General features: G+C 42.6%; 1 protein-coding gene across 1 annotated transcript; it reads right to left on the bottom strand.

Annotated features, from left to right (window-relative positions):
* Positions 1–5,167: 5,167 nt before the first annotated feature.
* LOC129731265 (uncharacterized) lies at positions 5,168–7,251 on the bottom strand. Its single transcript, XM_055691122.1, has 5 exons — positions 6,883–7,251; positions 6,184–6,700; positions 5,798–5,980; positions 5,610–5,723; positions 5,168–5,552 (listed from the first exon to the last, which is right to left on the bottom strand). Exons 1-5 carry the CDS (start codon positions 7,085–7,087, stop codon positions 5,417–5,419), a joined length of 1,155 nt encoding a protein of 384 aa, XP_055547097.1. The 5' UTR covers positions 7,088–7,251; the 3' UTR covers positions 5,168–5,416.
* Between the last annotated feature and the right edge of the window lie 7,904 nt (positions 7,252–15,155).

Genomic DNA, 15,155 nt, shown 5'->3' with positions numbered 1-15,155 from the left:
CAAGTGCGAAAAACTCATTAAAAGCAATTGGTCTTTCATAAATATCACCGTTTGTTGCGCCCACCGTAGCCAGAGAGTCCGCTTTCTCATTGCCCGGTATCGAGCAGTGAGAAGGGACCCACGCTAAGGTAATCTGAAACGATTTTTCGGATAAAGCACTCAGATGTTCCCGTATTTTTCCCAGGAAATACGGAGAGTGCTTAACATCTTTCATCGATCGGAGAGCCTCAATGGAACTGAGACTGTCCGTAAAGATGAAATAATGGTCCGTGGGCATTTTTTCAATAATCCCTAGGGTGTACTGAATTGCACCTAATTCTGCGACGTAAACAGAATTATAGGATTATCGAGTTTATTGGAGACGGTTAAATTGTTATTGAAAATACCGAAGCCAGTGGACCCATCAAGAAGTGATCCGTCAGTGTAGAACATATTGTTGCAGTTGATGTTTCGATATTTATTGGAAAAAAATTTGGGGATCTGCTGCACGCGTAAATGATCCGGGATTCCACGAGTTTCTTCTATCATGGATGTATCGAAAAACACAGTAGAATCAGAAGTATTTGATAAGTCGACACGATTTGGAATATTCGAAGAAGGGTTAATATTTTGGGACATGTGATGGAAATACAATGTCATAAAACGGGTTTGAGAATTAAGTTCGATTAACCTTTCAAAATTTTCAATCACGGGACGGTTCAAGACCTCACATTTGATAAGACGAGAAGACAGGCTCCAGAAGCGGTTTTTCAATGGTAGTACTCCAGCTAAGACCTCCAAACTCATCGTATGGGTCGACTGCATGCAACCTAAGGCGATACGCAAACAACGATATTGTATTCGCTCCAGTTTGATCAGATGTGTGTTTGCTGCGGAGCGGAAGCAGAAACACCCGTATTCAATAACAGACAATATCGTTGTTTGGTAAAGCCTTATAAGGTCTCCTGGATGGGCTCCCCACCATTGTCCGGTTATTGTACGAAGAAAATTCACTCTTTGTTGACATTTTTTCATCAGATACCTCACGTGACAACCCCAGGTGCCTTTAGAGTCGAACCAGATACCAAGATATTTGTGTACCAAAACCTGAGAAATCGTTTTACCCATTAATTGTGTTTTAGGCTGAGCAGGTTAATGCTTCCTAGAAAAAACTACTATCTCAGTCTTCTCCGGAGAGAATTCGATACCTAGCTGTAAAGCTCAAGCAGACAAATTGTCCAAGGTATCTTGCAATGGTCCTTGCAAATCGGCAGCTTTGGCTCCTGTAACAGAGATTACACTGTCGTCTGCAAGTTGTCTTATCGTGCATGAATTTGCCAGACATTCGTCGATGTCATTTACATAAAAGTTGTAAAGAAGGGGGCTTAAACATGAGCCCTGGGGAAGACCCATGTAGCCAATGCGAAAAGTTTCCAAATCGCCGTGCGTAAAATGCATATGCTTTTCGGACAACAAATTGCGCAAAAAAATTTTTAAAATTGGAGAAAAAAATTCTTGTCGGTGAAGTTTACCCGAAAGAATGTCAATAGAAACGGAATCAAAAGCCCCCTTAATGTCCAAGAACGCAGACGCCATTTGTTCTTTGCGAGCATACGCCAGCTGAATATCTGTTGAAAGCAGCGCAAGACTATCATTCGTCCCTTTGGCACGGTGGAAGCCAAATTCAGTATCTGAAAGCAAACCATTTGATTCGACCCAATGGTCTTAACGACGGAGTATCACTTTTTCCATCAATTTCCGGATACAGGTTAGCATTGCAATCGGCCTATAAGAGTTGTGATCAGAAGCTGGTTTCCCTGGTTTTTGGATGGCGATCACCTTCACTTGCCTCCAATCCTGCGGTACAATGTTTTGCTCCAGGAACTTATTGAACAAGTTCAACAAGCGCCTCTTGGCATTGCCGGGTAGATTCTTCAACAAGTTGAATTTGATTCTATCTAACCCAGGCGCGTTATTGTTACAGGACAGGAGAGCAACTGAAAATTCTGCCATCGTAAAAGGTGATTCTATCGCGTCGTGGCCCGGAGACGCATCGCGAACAATATTTTGCTCAGGAACAGAGTCCGGACATACTTTCCTGGCAAAATCAAATATCCACCTACTTGAAGACTCCTCGCTTTCGGGCTGTGTTCCAAAGAGTGCTCATCGATGTCTCCCTCGACGACTCGTTCACGAACCGACGCCAATATCCGCGTTTCTTTGCTTTAGCCAAGCTTTTAAGCTTGGTATCAAGCTCCGAATACCGTAAATAGTCGCCAGGTATACCTCCCTTCTGGTAGGCCAAAAACGCGTCGGATCTTTGCGTGTAGACATCGGTGCACTCTTGGTCCCACCACGGAGTGGGAGGCCGTTCTTTGATCGTTACGCCGGGATATTTCTTCATTTGGGCTTGCAACGCGGCGTCGAGAATCAAGTCCGTGAGGAGGTTGTATTCTTCAAGTGGTGGATGATGTTGAATCGAATCGACCGCTTTTGAAATCATTTCCTCGTATAACTTCCAATCGACATTCCGTGTGAGGTCATACGGAATGTCAACTGGTCGCATGCGAGTTGACCCGTTATTAATTGAAATAAGAATAGGCAAATGGTCGCTACCGTGAGGATCGAGGATTACCTTCCATGTGCAATCCAACCGTAGCGACGTCGAACATAAGGATAGATCCAAAGCGCTTGGGCGCGCTGGAGGTTTCGGGATACGTGTCATTTCGCCGTTGTTTAAAATAGTCATGTCGAAGTCATCGCAAAGGTTATAGATTAAAGAGGAGCGGTAATCATTGTAAGGGGAACCCCAAGCCACGCCATGAGAGTTGAAGTCTCCCAAAATCAAACGTGGCGAGGGAAGAAGTTCTATTAAATTAAAGAGCAGCCGTTGCCCAACCTGTGCTCTGGGAGAAATATATATTGAGGCAATACAAAGCTCTTTACCTTTACCTAGGCGAATAATATTAAAATCATGGAAGTTGAGATCAATTTTTGAAGTAAGCCAAGTTTCACAAAGGGAAAATGCATCGCATTTGTTTTACTTTATCAAAACTTTAAACGAATCAATTTTTGGTAAAATACTTCTACAATTCCACTGTAAGACAGAGATAGAATCCTTCATATACGCAGTTGAATAAGGCATCGAAGGCTACAATCGCTGCAAGGAGGGGCCATTGGGCAGTCAACTGCTTCAAAAATGATCTAACTGTTGGGAGGAATGCTGTAAGAAAAATTTTAATTGGATCGGGAACATTGAAAGTTTCAAAAATCCAGTCCACAATGTCAGAAAATTTCACTAATCCAGAGTTTGTTTCATCAACTGGGAGTGAAAAAGGAACAACTGGGGTTTTAGATGTTCCTGGCAGTGCTGGGAACTCCTTCTGGGACTTTAAATTTGCAAGCCCAGGAGGAGTTTGCTTCGGTTTTTCCGCAGCACTGTTTGGTTTGTTTGTAACTTTCATTTCACTTTGAGAAATCTTAGGACCTTTTCTGGGAAGTTTAGGAGAGGAAATATTTTTCCTCTTTCTAGACTCCCCAGGATTGGCGTAAGATGTTCCCGCTGGTGAATCGTCAGAATCGGTTTCATCAGAGGACAACAGATCAAAAGGGTTTGATGTAATGGGAGAAGTGGTAACGGTCTTTTTCAGCATCTCAGCGTAAGAACGCTTCGAACGCTCTTTGAGAGACCTCTTTATTTTATCCCTGCGCTGCATGTACACCGCACATGTCGAGAGCTCATGCTGACTCTCCCCACAGTGAATGCATTTTTCAGCATTTTTACTGCAGGAATCATCCGCATGATTCTCCCCACACTTGCCACAACGTGCCTTATTGCAGCAGCAGGCGGCGGTGTGGCCTAACTGCTTACAATTCAGGCAGTTCATGGCGCGAGGCACATATAATCGCACAGGGAGACGAGCCCGGTGGATCGAGACGTGGCTTGGTAGCGCTGACCCGGCGAACGTAACTCGAAACGAGTCTGACGGAGTGTATACTGTTTTGCCACCGATGATCGATGCTGACCGCAATTGCTTGCAGTCGAGCACCTTTACATCGGGACAGGTTTTGTTCTTAAAGCACCCTTTGGTACTTTTCAGTATACACTCGACGGACAGACTCGAATCGGTTATGACACCGTCGATCTCCACGTCTCGTGCGGGTATGTAAACGCGATACTCGCGTGTGAAGAGCTCAGAGCAAGCTATATCGTTGGCCTCTTTCAGGTTACTGACCACGACACGGAGCTTGTTAGGCCGGACCTTGGAAATTTCGGTCACGCCCTTGTACTCCTTCGTCAGGTCTTTAGAAATCTGCAAGAGGTTCAACTGTTTTGATTTCGGTCTCGCCTTTGGCCGAAAATAGACAGTATAGCTGCCCTGGGCTCCGTCTGGGTAAAGCCTGGGGCGAGGGGGGACTGAAGAATGAACAGGGGAGGGGGTAACAGAAGGGTCAGGGTCAGAGGGGTTCTGGGATGGTGGCGCGGGAGGCAAGGGATCAACATCCATCCCACTAAGTCTAGCGCACTAGCGCCGACAAGAGCACGTACCTTTTTTACTTCTCCCTTCCAGTAAGGTTGGTTGTCCGATCGTTCGAAGTTGCAGCCGTTACAGCCAGCAGCACCAATACAGCAGCACCAAACAGCCACCAGCAGCGAGCCAGGTGTGAGATCACTCCACACAGCGATACAACTCAACTGTCAACTGATGGCTTCTTCTTTTTCCTCTTTTGTGTCTCGTCCACTGCTGTAGCACAATTCAGCCAGCAGCCAAATCGGCTTACGCACCAGCTGGCAGTCACGATGCAAAACAGTTGCACAAAGGCGCGACCTTGAACCCGGATTTATTTCACTCGACCAGGCAAACAATGCCAACACTTGTTCACACGTCTTTTGTTTTATATTCTATCGGAGCGATCACCAAACACGTCCGATACTGATGCGTGTTCGGCACAGAATGAAATAAGTCTTATTTATAATATTTCTTTTTCAAAAACAAATCTCATTTCAATATTATCTTTACGTATGTATTAATTGTGAGCTATGTCATATTATTTGTAGCACTTAAGAGATTGTATGCTATATGTTGGAATTAATCAAAAAAAAAACAAGAACGTTTCCGTAATAAAACAAATAGAAACTACAGTAGTTACTGAGTTATTCATTTTTTTTAACTATTTAATTCTCTAAACTAAAATTCTAGACACAAAATATTTGGTTTTGGTGGATTACACTGGTCGACAGGATCACATCGAGCCTAATTTTGAAGGAAAGATTTGTGCTTCGACAGCTCATATGTTATCTCCTCATCCATCGGAACTTTTGTTAAGTCTTCAAACCTCTTTCCGTGGATTTGCTTAGTTGCGAAAAACCATGTCATCCAGTGTTATTGAACGTTCTGTTGTAGTAAGCCCATGTGCGATTCGGTGGCGAGTCAGATCAAAAAACAAACTCATCGGACCAGATGCTGTCCTTGCAGAAAGGATACCTTTTCTCACAGTCTCCCGTATGTGCGTGAGCTTCGTCGTATGTTCGATGCGTGTAGTCAACCGGCAATTCATGTGTAGTAGGTATACTTAAAAAAAGGAATAAATTTAAATGGCAATTTTTTTTCGGTATTCTGTAAGTGTACCTGAAAACAGCCTTCAAAATTTCACGCAGAAATGATTCCGGTTTTTTCTGATTTCTTCTCTGGCCGCTCTCGCACAGAGCTCGTAGAACACAGTGATGTCCGTGTTTGCCCCTTCTGGAAAAGTGGATTTATTTGAATCGCGTTGAATTGTCGTGGGAATTATAATTGGCTGTTTGTAGTGATCTCACCCGTCTAGGAAAGTTTCTATTTTCCTATACAATTGATGTCGTGTCGCTCGATGATGCTCGAGAAAGTATTTATCCTCCGGATGAGTATGCTCATCGATGCTCCGTTTGCCGAACACGGGATAGTAACGTTTTTTGGTCATCGGGAAGTTTGGCGGATATTTACGAATCCAAGCTTGTACATACCTGTGAATGAATTGTTTTAATAAACACACATGAGATGAAGGATTTGGCTTAGCAAAAGGTATGCTTAAAATAACTCGATATCAACTGGATTCATAATGTCAATAAAAAATTCGATGTATCGCAGCAAAAAGCCCACTATAATTAATTTGTTCCATTTTCCACCATTACGCAATTCTAACTATTTTAACTATTTTTATCCATACCTGTTAACTATACTGCCCCAGTCATTTTGGGTTGAGTTCAATGGAAACACAAAGCTCGGGGGAAAGTTATCATAGAGCGCATTGCTATCCGATGGCGGTGACCACTTTGTTTTATACTTATTATTTCCATCGAAAATGTTTGGGTTTTCATTCGTGTAATAATTTATTCGGTTTACACCGCCTGGCGGTGATTGGTGCTGCGGGGGGTCATCGTTATAATAGTTCAAAATGTTTTTCGACCCGCTTGTGCCGCCGTAATAACTTTGATTGCTCTGGGCGGAGTAATAGTACGAATCCTTATTGTACTTGTCATAGTTGCTAGTGCTGGTATCGATGAGAGTGGTGCTATTGACGTTTTCATCTGTTCGACGCAGTAATGAGCCGCCGGCGATTTTCTCCTGAAGCATCCGGAGCACTTCGAATGGTGACACGTTCGGAAGTTGATATGCCGCAGCAACAGTTACTCCCACCGTAAACAGCAGTGTATTTCCCACAATAGGAATCGTTTGATCGTATACTAAAAACATCAAAACGAAATTAACTTTATTTATTCTTGGTAACGATAAAAACTATTTCAATTTTCTACAACACTATATTTCGTTCAGTAATAATTATGCTCTTAACTTTGATTACAACCTATAACCAATATCACACAAAATTTCACCCCCAAAACTTATTCCTATCTGTATCACTACTAACCTACTTGGAAGGAGCTGCCTTCTGGAAACGATAAGAAACGTCTTTTTCGAGACAAAATTTTTCCTCCCCCATCGTCCGGCATTCCACTCAATAGATTTTGGCGAAACTTTTCGTTGGTTTCGGCTACCAATTCCGCACACAAAAGTCCTACATGGGCAATTGTCAGTATTGCGATGCAGTAAATACCCTTGTTTGCAATTTTCATTATTTAAAAATTTATTTTTAAACTAGTTGTACTTTGAATTTATTTTGTTCTAATTATAATCTACAGACACTTAAACAAATATTATTTTCAGTCACACGAACACATTTTGTAGTAAAAACTAAGTCGAATGTTAAAAAGGGCTGAATACAGCTGAACGAATAGAATGGTCAGTTCTGAGGCATGGATCGAAAATAACTAAACTAAACACCATTCTTTGCATGTCTCTGGATCGGTTAAGCGTCGTATGTTCCACTTGTAACCAGGAGTGTGAATTATGAATGCAGTGTGAAATGGGAAGAGGGTCAGACAATGATGCAGCTTGATCTGGATAAGTGTTAACAAAACTAGGTTTGTGGGATAAAAAAATAGGCACTGAAGAAGCTTTCCATTAATTCTTCAGAGTAATTATGTCATTTGACTAGACTCGACTACCCGTGGACACAACGAGATCAGCACATGTTTATACGAAGAAGCTTAATTCATTAACCTTTCTAGCTGTCGTCAACTGAAATTCTATGTTTTGAATATTCAGAGATCTTTTAGTAAAAACTAACACATGATTGATTTCTTTCTCTTCTCATTCTTTTGTCTAGCAATTCTCTTTCACAGACATTCTGTGTTAAGGTGAGATTCCTGATTACTCATGATTTTTTCGAGTGTTAGGTATTTTAATCAATTTTGTTTCAGGGTCAGAATATCTGCGTCACGACAAATAAACTTTCCAGGTAGTGGGCGCAATTCGTCCAATTCGCTAAATAGCGACGTTAGCGGTTTAGCTATTTCGCCAATTTTTGAGCAAGTTAGCGAATTGTTAGCATCGCTATACCTTCCGCCTTTAAAACGTTAATCGCTAATTCGCTAAATTTCCTCAAATTGCTGTGCACTTGAAATTGTTGCAACTTCGATTCTAGTTTTTCAAATCACTTATTGTTCCATTTTTTAAAAATATTCTCAATCGTTTATACCTATCTTAAATACAAGCAGAATTGCTTTTGTTCAACCTTGTTTTCAGAAAATACTAAAGTACGAACATCGTTCCGGTGATTTTTAACCGCTTATTGTGAATTCCATTTAATTATCAATAAATTTAACTATATAATGACTTACATAGTAATGGGTGATTTTTTTGCTATTTGGTTTTTCGTGTATTCGGATTTGACAGTTCACGTGGGAATTCTGACAGCTGTCAAAATCTAATGTACTCAGTTTGGTTTGCCATTTTACCATAAACAGACTTACGCCTGAATAATGCTTACAAATAATCGAATTTTATTACCAAAATTCGTCCTCTGTCAAATATGTTTTTCGCGCATTACGACCATTTTATGGTCGTCATAATCGACCTACTGAGCGACCTATTCAAGCTATAGTGACGAAATTTTAAACCAGTTTTACTCTGTTGGACATAAACCCACCAACACGTATACATAGAGTGAGTACAGAAGAAAATATTGCTGCCGTATCAGCCAGTGTAGTGGAAGACCGTCAAATGTCAATTCGACGCCGTTCGCAGCAATTGGGCTTGTGTTATTCGACTACATGGAAGATTTTACGAAAGGATCTTGGTGTAAAGCCTTACAAAATACAGCTCGTACAAGAATTGAAGCCGAACGACTTGCCGCAGCGTCGAATTTTTGGTGAATGGAATTGTGTTCAGTGACGAAGCTCATTTCTGGTTAAATGGGTATGTTAATAAGCAAAATTGCCGCATTTAGATCGAAGAGCAACCAGAGGCAATACAAGAATCGCCAATGCACCCAGAAAAATGCACGGTTTGGTGCGGTTTACACGCTGGAGGCATCATTGGTCCGTACTTCTTCAAAGATGATCAAAATCACAACGTTACGGTCAATGGCGCTCGCTATCGCGCGATGATTTCTTTTTTTTTGCCGGAAATGGAAGAGCTGGGTCTTGTTGACATGTGGTTTCAGCGAAACGGAGCAACGTGCCACACATCGCGGGAATAAATGGACATATTGCGGAATGAGTTCGGTGAGCAATTCATCTCACGAAATGGAGCGGTGAATTGGCCGCCTAGATCATGCGATTTTACACCGCTAGATTATTTTTGTGGGGCTACGTTAAGTCTCTCGTCTATGCGGATTAGCCAACAACAATTCCAGCCTTGGAAGACAACATTACACGCTTTATTCGCGAGATACCAGCCGAAATGCTCGTAAAGTGACCCAAAATTGGACTTTTCGTATGGATCATTTGAAACGTAGCCGTGGCCAACATTTGAATGAAATTATCTTTAACAAGTAAATGGCATAAACCAATTTATCGGCTCAAATAAAGATTTCATACAGTTATGCGTTTAAAAAAAAGCAAATTCCTAAAAATCCCCCTTTATTAGCAATTAACGCGAACGACAAAAATGGTTTATTGACAATCGGCAAATTCAGCTTTGGTCCTCACAATTTCTTATCAGACACCTCCTCGTGGTGTGCTTAGGCGATGTCGGCAATAGCAAAGTGAAAGAGTGTGCGGCTGTAAAGGAAATGCTTCGCCAACCCTAAGCGTCTGTACACAAAAGAAGTGCGGCTCAAGACGGCGTCTGATCTCCATGTTAGGAGCGACTAATTACCGTTCTGGTCGCAGCTTGGAACTTTGTACTGAGCTCGACAGACCGGCCCGAAAAAAACAATATGTTACAAATAACGTAAAAAATTATACGAATCGGCATGACCCTAGGAAACGAAATTTGGACCCTGACTGAAAACTAGGGACATGAAACTGCAAATCATTCTGCTCTCCGGTAAAAGGCCTATTTTCGGCTTATTGGGCGGCCGTCCGAAGTTCCTTTATCCCTTGCAAACATATCCACAAAATCACCCGAACAAGAGACAAAGAGTCAAATCGGTCACGTTCTAATCGACAGCTTCTTCTTTGTTCTTCTTCGACGTCTTCTTTGACGTCATCAACATTTACACCTCGGCAAAGCGAATACATACAGGGTCGAACCACTACCTAGTAATTGGAGAGCAGATGGAGGTAACGCTACCAACAGAAGAGCAGCTTGACGCTGCCACTTTTGAAGGTAACTGAAGAAGCATTTGATTCGCCATAGAGAGCACTGCTGTAGCGCTACTACGTACAAGGGCTCCGGATCCTCGAAATGACCGTTTTGTAGGCTTATGCAAAAAGTTAATCAAGCAGAGTAACGCAGCACGGGCGGGAAAGCCAGCCTTTACTCCATTCTCCAAAGAAGAAGCACAAGCACAAGAGCCGAGATCGTGTAGCGACGGAAGAGCTGTACCATATTCGAAAAACTAAGAAGTTTTACAAGAACCTGAACAGCTCCCGCAAAGGCCGATATGTACAGGAACTTGGGCGGACGTATGTGAGGCAGTGGCTCAGCGAAAGGGAGTTGAGGTTCTACCTTTCCCTCCCCCTCCCCCCCCTAAGCCTTTGGTCTTTATTTTTTTTAACTTCAGTGTTCTACAATACTTTTTATTAGGAAATGAATGGGACAAATGTTTTCTTCGAATTGCGTTTAGAACCCTACTGTTCTAAAACTTCGTCTTCTCGAAAACAATCTTCATGCCAAAAATTCAGCTCATGCAGACTTCTGGTTGTTTAGCCTCAAATGTCAAAGTTCAAATTTGTTGACCGTTAAGAAAATGCACAGAAATTGTCGGAATCAAATTTTTTAGACCAAGTGTCATGGAAGTGGATGGAAGGTATTGTGTGCCCCATCTACAAAGTGGGGGTGCCCACTGTTAAATATCTGGAATGTGTGATTAAAGAAGTGAAGATTGACACGAGTGGCGCGATATTATAAAAGTTCTTCCAACTTTTCGGCTTCGTCATTGATATCGACATCGTGACTCGGACCTTCATTAAGATGGCGCATACATACATCGGACTGAAGGTCGATATCAATCAGATTGGACTGGTTATCAATGCATCGAAGACGAAGTTTAAGAAAGGAAGAGGTTCAAGAGACAATAGTGCTACCCAAAAATTCGCAGATTGCGGTGGACTGGGCATTTCGGATTACGGATAACAACCCAGAAAAGATGGTTCTTGAAATTAATTCGGCGAGAACAAGACCGCGAACTGCACAGCGGGCAAGGTGGATCAATCTGATGGAAGACATAGTTTACACAGACTGTGGAGCTGGCGAACTGCAGCTATGAACCGAGTGGAGTGGAAACGACTCTTACATACAACAAATACCACACCACAGCTTTGTTTATTCGTTTATTCGTAACATATCAACAGACACAATATGATCCTACTAATGAATCCTAAGTAATCTTAAAAAAATAGTTTTAATGTAGTCACGCGAAAGGTTAAAATCGAACACCGAAGATAGCCTATTAAAGGTTCGTTGCAAACCGATGATAGCGCCGTTGGCTCTGTAGTTAGTACGACTAAGAGGTAATCTAAAAAAGACACTGTTGCGAAGAGCTCTAGAGCGCACATTGATATTTAATTCGCTGAGGAGTGCAGGGCAGTCGATAGTTAGTTTTAAATAGTTTATTTGACACGGCACGATACAATTTATGTTAAGCTGAGCCAAGTACATTTTTTTTTAAATTCTAAATAAGCAGGGAAAAGAGGGAGGCCTTTTTTTTATTCTCGCGGCCGACTACGAGCTAGTGGGGATTTAAGGTGAGAGGAGGGGTGTTACAATTTTGTTTTTAACTATACAGAATGTATTCATTTGTACGTGGCTAACCAGTGATGTTCTATTTGAGCAGTTTTGGTCTGAGGTGTCTGCGTAAACATAGAGATGCCGAGTCTTCGTTTTAGTGTCAGCCGGGTGTATCATTCTCTTTCAGTTTGTGACAGAAATTGTATTCTAGCAAATAAATGAAGGAAATCAAATTTTAATGCCAGCATTTTTTATAAACCCGTATAGCTGTGTCATGTACTGGAGATCACCGCTTCCCAGAATGTCTCTAACGGGTACGTTCGGTTGTTTTCCTCGGGCCCGAAGGGAATCTATAAGCTCAGACCTAACACCACAGTATTCGGTACACGACCAAACAACATGCTCGATGTCATGGTAGCCATCGCCACAAACGCAGTGATTACTGTCTACAAGCCCTATACGAAAGAGATGCGTGTTTAACGTGTAGTGATTGGACATAAGTCTGGACATCACGCGAATGAAGTCCCGACCTACATCCAACCCCTTGAACCATGCTTTCGTCGATACCTTAGGAAAAATGGAATGTAGCCACCGTCCCAGTTCATCTGAGTTCCATGATGATTGCCAACTGTTGAGTGTTCTCTGACGCAAAATGCTATAAAATTCATCATAAGCAATTGGTCTTACATAAATATCGCCATCAATAGCACCCACCTTAGCTAAAGCGTCAGCCTTTTCATTGCCCGGAATGGAACAATGAGAAGGGACCCACGCTAAGGTAACCCGGTAATTTTTATCTGTTAAAGCACTTAAAAACCGCCGTATTTTCCCCAGGAAATACGGGGTGTGCTTCACAGTCTTCATAGATCGCAGAGCCTCAATGGCACTGAGACTGTCTGTGAAGATGAAGTAGTGGTCTATGGGCAGGGTTTCGATGATCCCAAGAGAGTACTGAATGGCAGCAAGCTCTGCGACGTACACGGAAGCAGGAGCATCGAGTTTGTAGGAGGCGATAAAATTTTCGTGGAAAACACCGAAGCCAGTGGACTCATCTAGATTAGATCCGTCAGTGTAAAACCTTTTATCATAACTAACATGTTTAAACTCATTGGAGAAAATTTAAGGGATCTCTTGGGGTCGCAATTGATCCGGGATACCAGAAATATCTTGTTTCATGGTGGTGTCGAAGAATATAGCATTATTAGAAGTATCTAAAAGTGCGACATTGGAGGAATCGTATGAAGAAGGATTAATATCTTGAGCCATATAGTCAAAATATAAAGTCATAAATCTGGATTGAGATTGAAGGTCGACCAACCTCTCGAAATTTTCAATTACTAATGGGTTCATAACTGTGCATCGAATTAGCAACCGGTAAGAGAGATTCCAAAAACGATGTTTCAACGAAAGAATACCCGCTAGCACTTCAAGACTCATCGTATGGGTCGACTGCATGCAACCCAAGGCAATACGCAAACAACGATATTGTATTCTCTCTAATTTTATAATGTGCGTGTTCGCGGCGGAGCGAAAGCAGAAACAGCCGTACTCAAGAACTGACAATATCGTTGTTTGGTATAACCTTAGAAGGTCTCCTGGGTGAGCACCCCACCAAGTTCCGGTAATCGTACGAAGAAAATTAATCCTCTGTTGGCATTTTTGTGTCAGATACCTAACATGACAAGCCCAGGTGCATTTAGAGTCGAACCAGACCCCGAGATATTTAGCGACTGAAACCTGAGAGATCGTTTTACCCGTTAGTAGGAGCTGCAGCTGAGCTGGGTTATGCTTCCTAGAAAATACGACCAACTCAGTTTTCTCCGGAGAGAATTCGATACCCAGCTTAAGAGCCCATTCAGACAAATTGTCTAAGGTATCTTGCAATGGTCCTTGCAGATCGCTAGCCTCGCTACCAGTAATGGATACAACGCTATCGTCTGCAAGTTGCCTTAGCGTGCATGAATTTGCAAGACATTCATCGATGTCATTGACGTAAAAATTATATAAGAGAGGACTTAAACATGAGCCCTGGGGAAGGCCCATGTAACTAATTCGGGAAGTTGTCGAATCGCCATGTGAGAAATACATATGCTTTTGTGACAACAAATTGAGCAAAAAGTTATTCAAATTTGGTGAAAGTCACTGCGAATGAAGGTTCGCGCTTAAAACTTCTACAGAGACAGAGTCAAAAGCCCCCTTAATATCCAAGAACGCAGAAGCCATTTGCTCTTTTCGAGCAAATGCGAGTTGAATTTCAGTAGAAAGCAACGCTAGGCAATCGTTCGTCCCTTTGCCCCGGCGAAAGCCAAATTGAGTATCTGAAAGTAAACCGTTTGTTTCGACCCATTTGTCTAACCGTAAGAGGATCATTTTCTCCATTAATTTCCGGAGGCAAGAGAGCATCGCAATCGGCCTATATGAATTGTGATCAGAGGCAGGTTTCCCGGGTTTCCGAATAGCAATGACTTCTACCTCCCTCCAGTCATGCGGAACAATATTTAACTCAAGAAACTTGTTGAACAAATTCAACAAGCGTCTTTTTGCAGAGTCGGGTAGATTCTTCAACAGGTTGGATTTTATTCTATCTAACCCTGGAGCCCTATTGTTGCACGACAGGAGAGCCATTGAAAATTCCAACATCGAAAATGGAGGCTCTTCCGTAGTTACTATAAACGCGTCGCGAAAGGTTTTCTGTTCCGGTACAGCGTCCGGACAGACCTTTTTGGCAAAATCGAGTATCCAGCGATCTGAATACTCCTCACTCTCATTCGAAACGTCACGGTTCCGCATGCGCCTGGCGGTATCCCAAAGAGTGCTCATCGCTGTTACCCTCGACATCGCGTTTACGAACCGCCGCCAGTACCCGCGTTTTTTCGCCTTTACTAAGCTCTTCATCTGCCTGCCCAGTGCCTCGTACTTTCGAAGCAGGTTGACAGTGCCGTACTCCCGGTAGTCCTTATACGCCGCGGACCTTCGCGCGTACAGCTCAGAGCACTCTTTGTCCCACCATTTGTTGGGAGGGCGCTGTCTATTCGTTACCCCGGGTATCGGTTTCGTCTGAGCTTGAGTCGCGGCGTCGATTATCAAGCCAGCTAAGAACGCGTATTCTTCCTCCGGAGGAAGTTCCTCGTGAGTCTCGATAGATTCCGCTATAATAGACTCATAACGCTTCCAATCAATATTACGTGTAAGGTCGTAGGAAATATTGATTGGGTTCGGGGGAGTTGAACCATTAGCAATTGATATAACGATTGGAAGATGATCACTACCGTGGGGATCGTTGATTACTTTCCACTGGCAATCTAACGCTAGTGATGTCGAGCAGAGGGATAGGTCAAGCACGCTTTCACGTGCTGGAGGATTAGGTACACGTGTCGCTTCCCCAGTATTCAAAAGTTTCATATTGAAGTCGTCGATCAAGTTACAAATTAAAAAAGATCGGTTGTCGTCGTACAGCGACCCCCA

Source organism: Wyeomyia smithii, chromosome 3 (genome assembly GCF_029784165.1).
Source record: "Wyeomyia smithii strain HCP4-BCI-WySm-NY-G18 chromosome 3, ASM2978416v1, whole genome shotgun sequence".
Taxonomy (NCBI): Eukaryota; Metazoa; Arthropoda; class Insecta; order Diptera; family Culicidae; genus Wyeomyia; species Wyeomyia smithii.
Note: the sequence above shows the minus strand (reverse complement) of the source record. Positions and strands in the feature narration are given on the sequence as shown.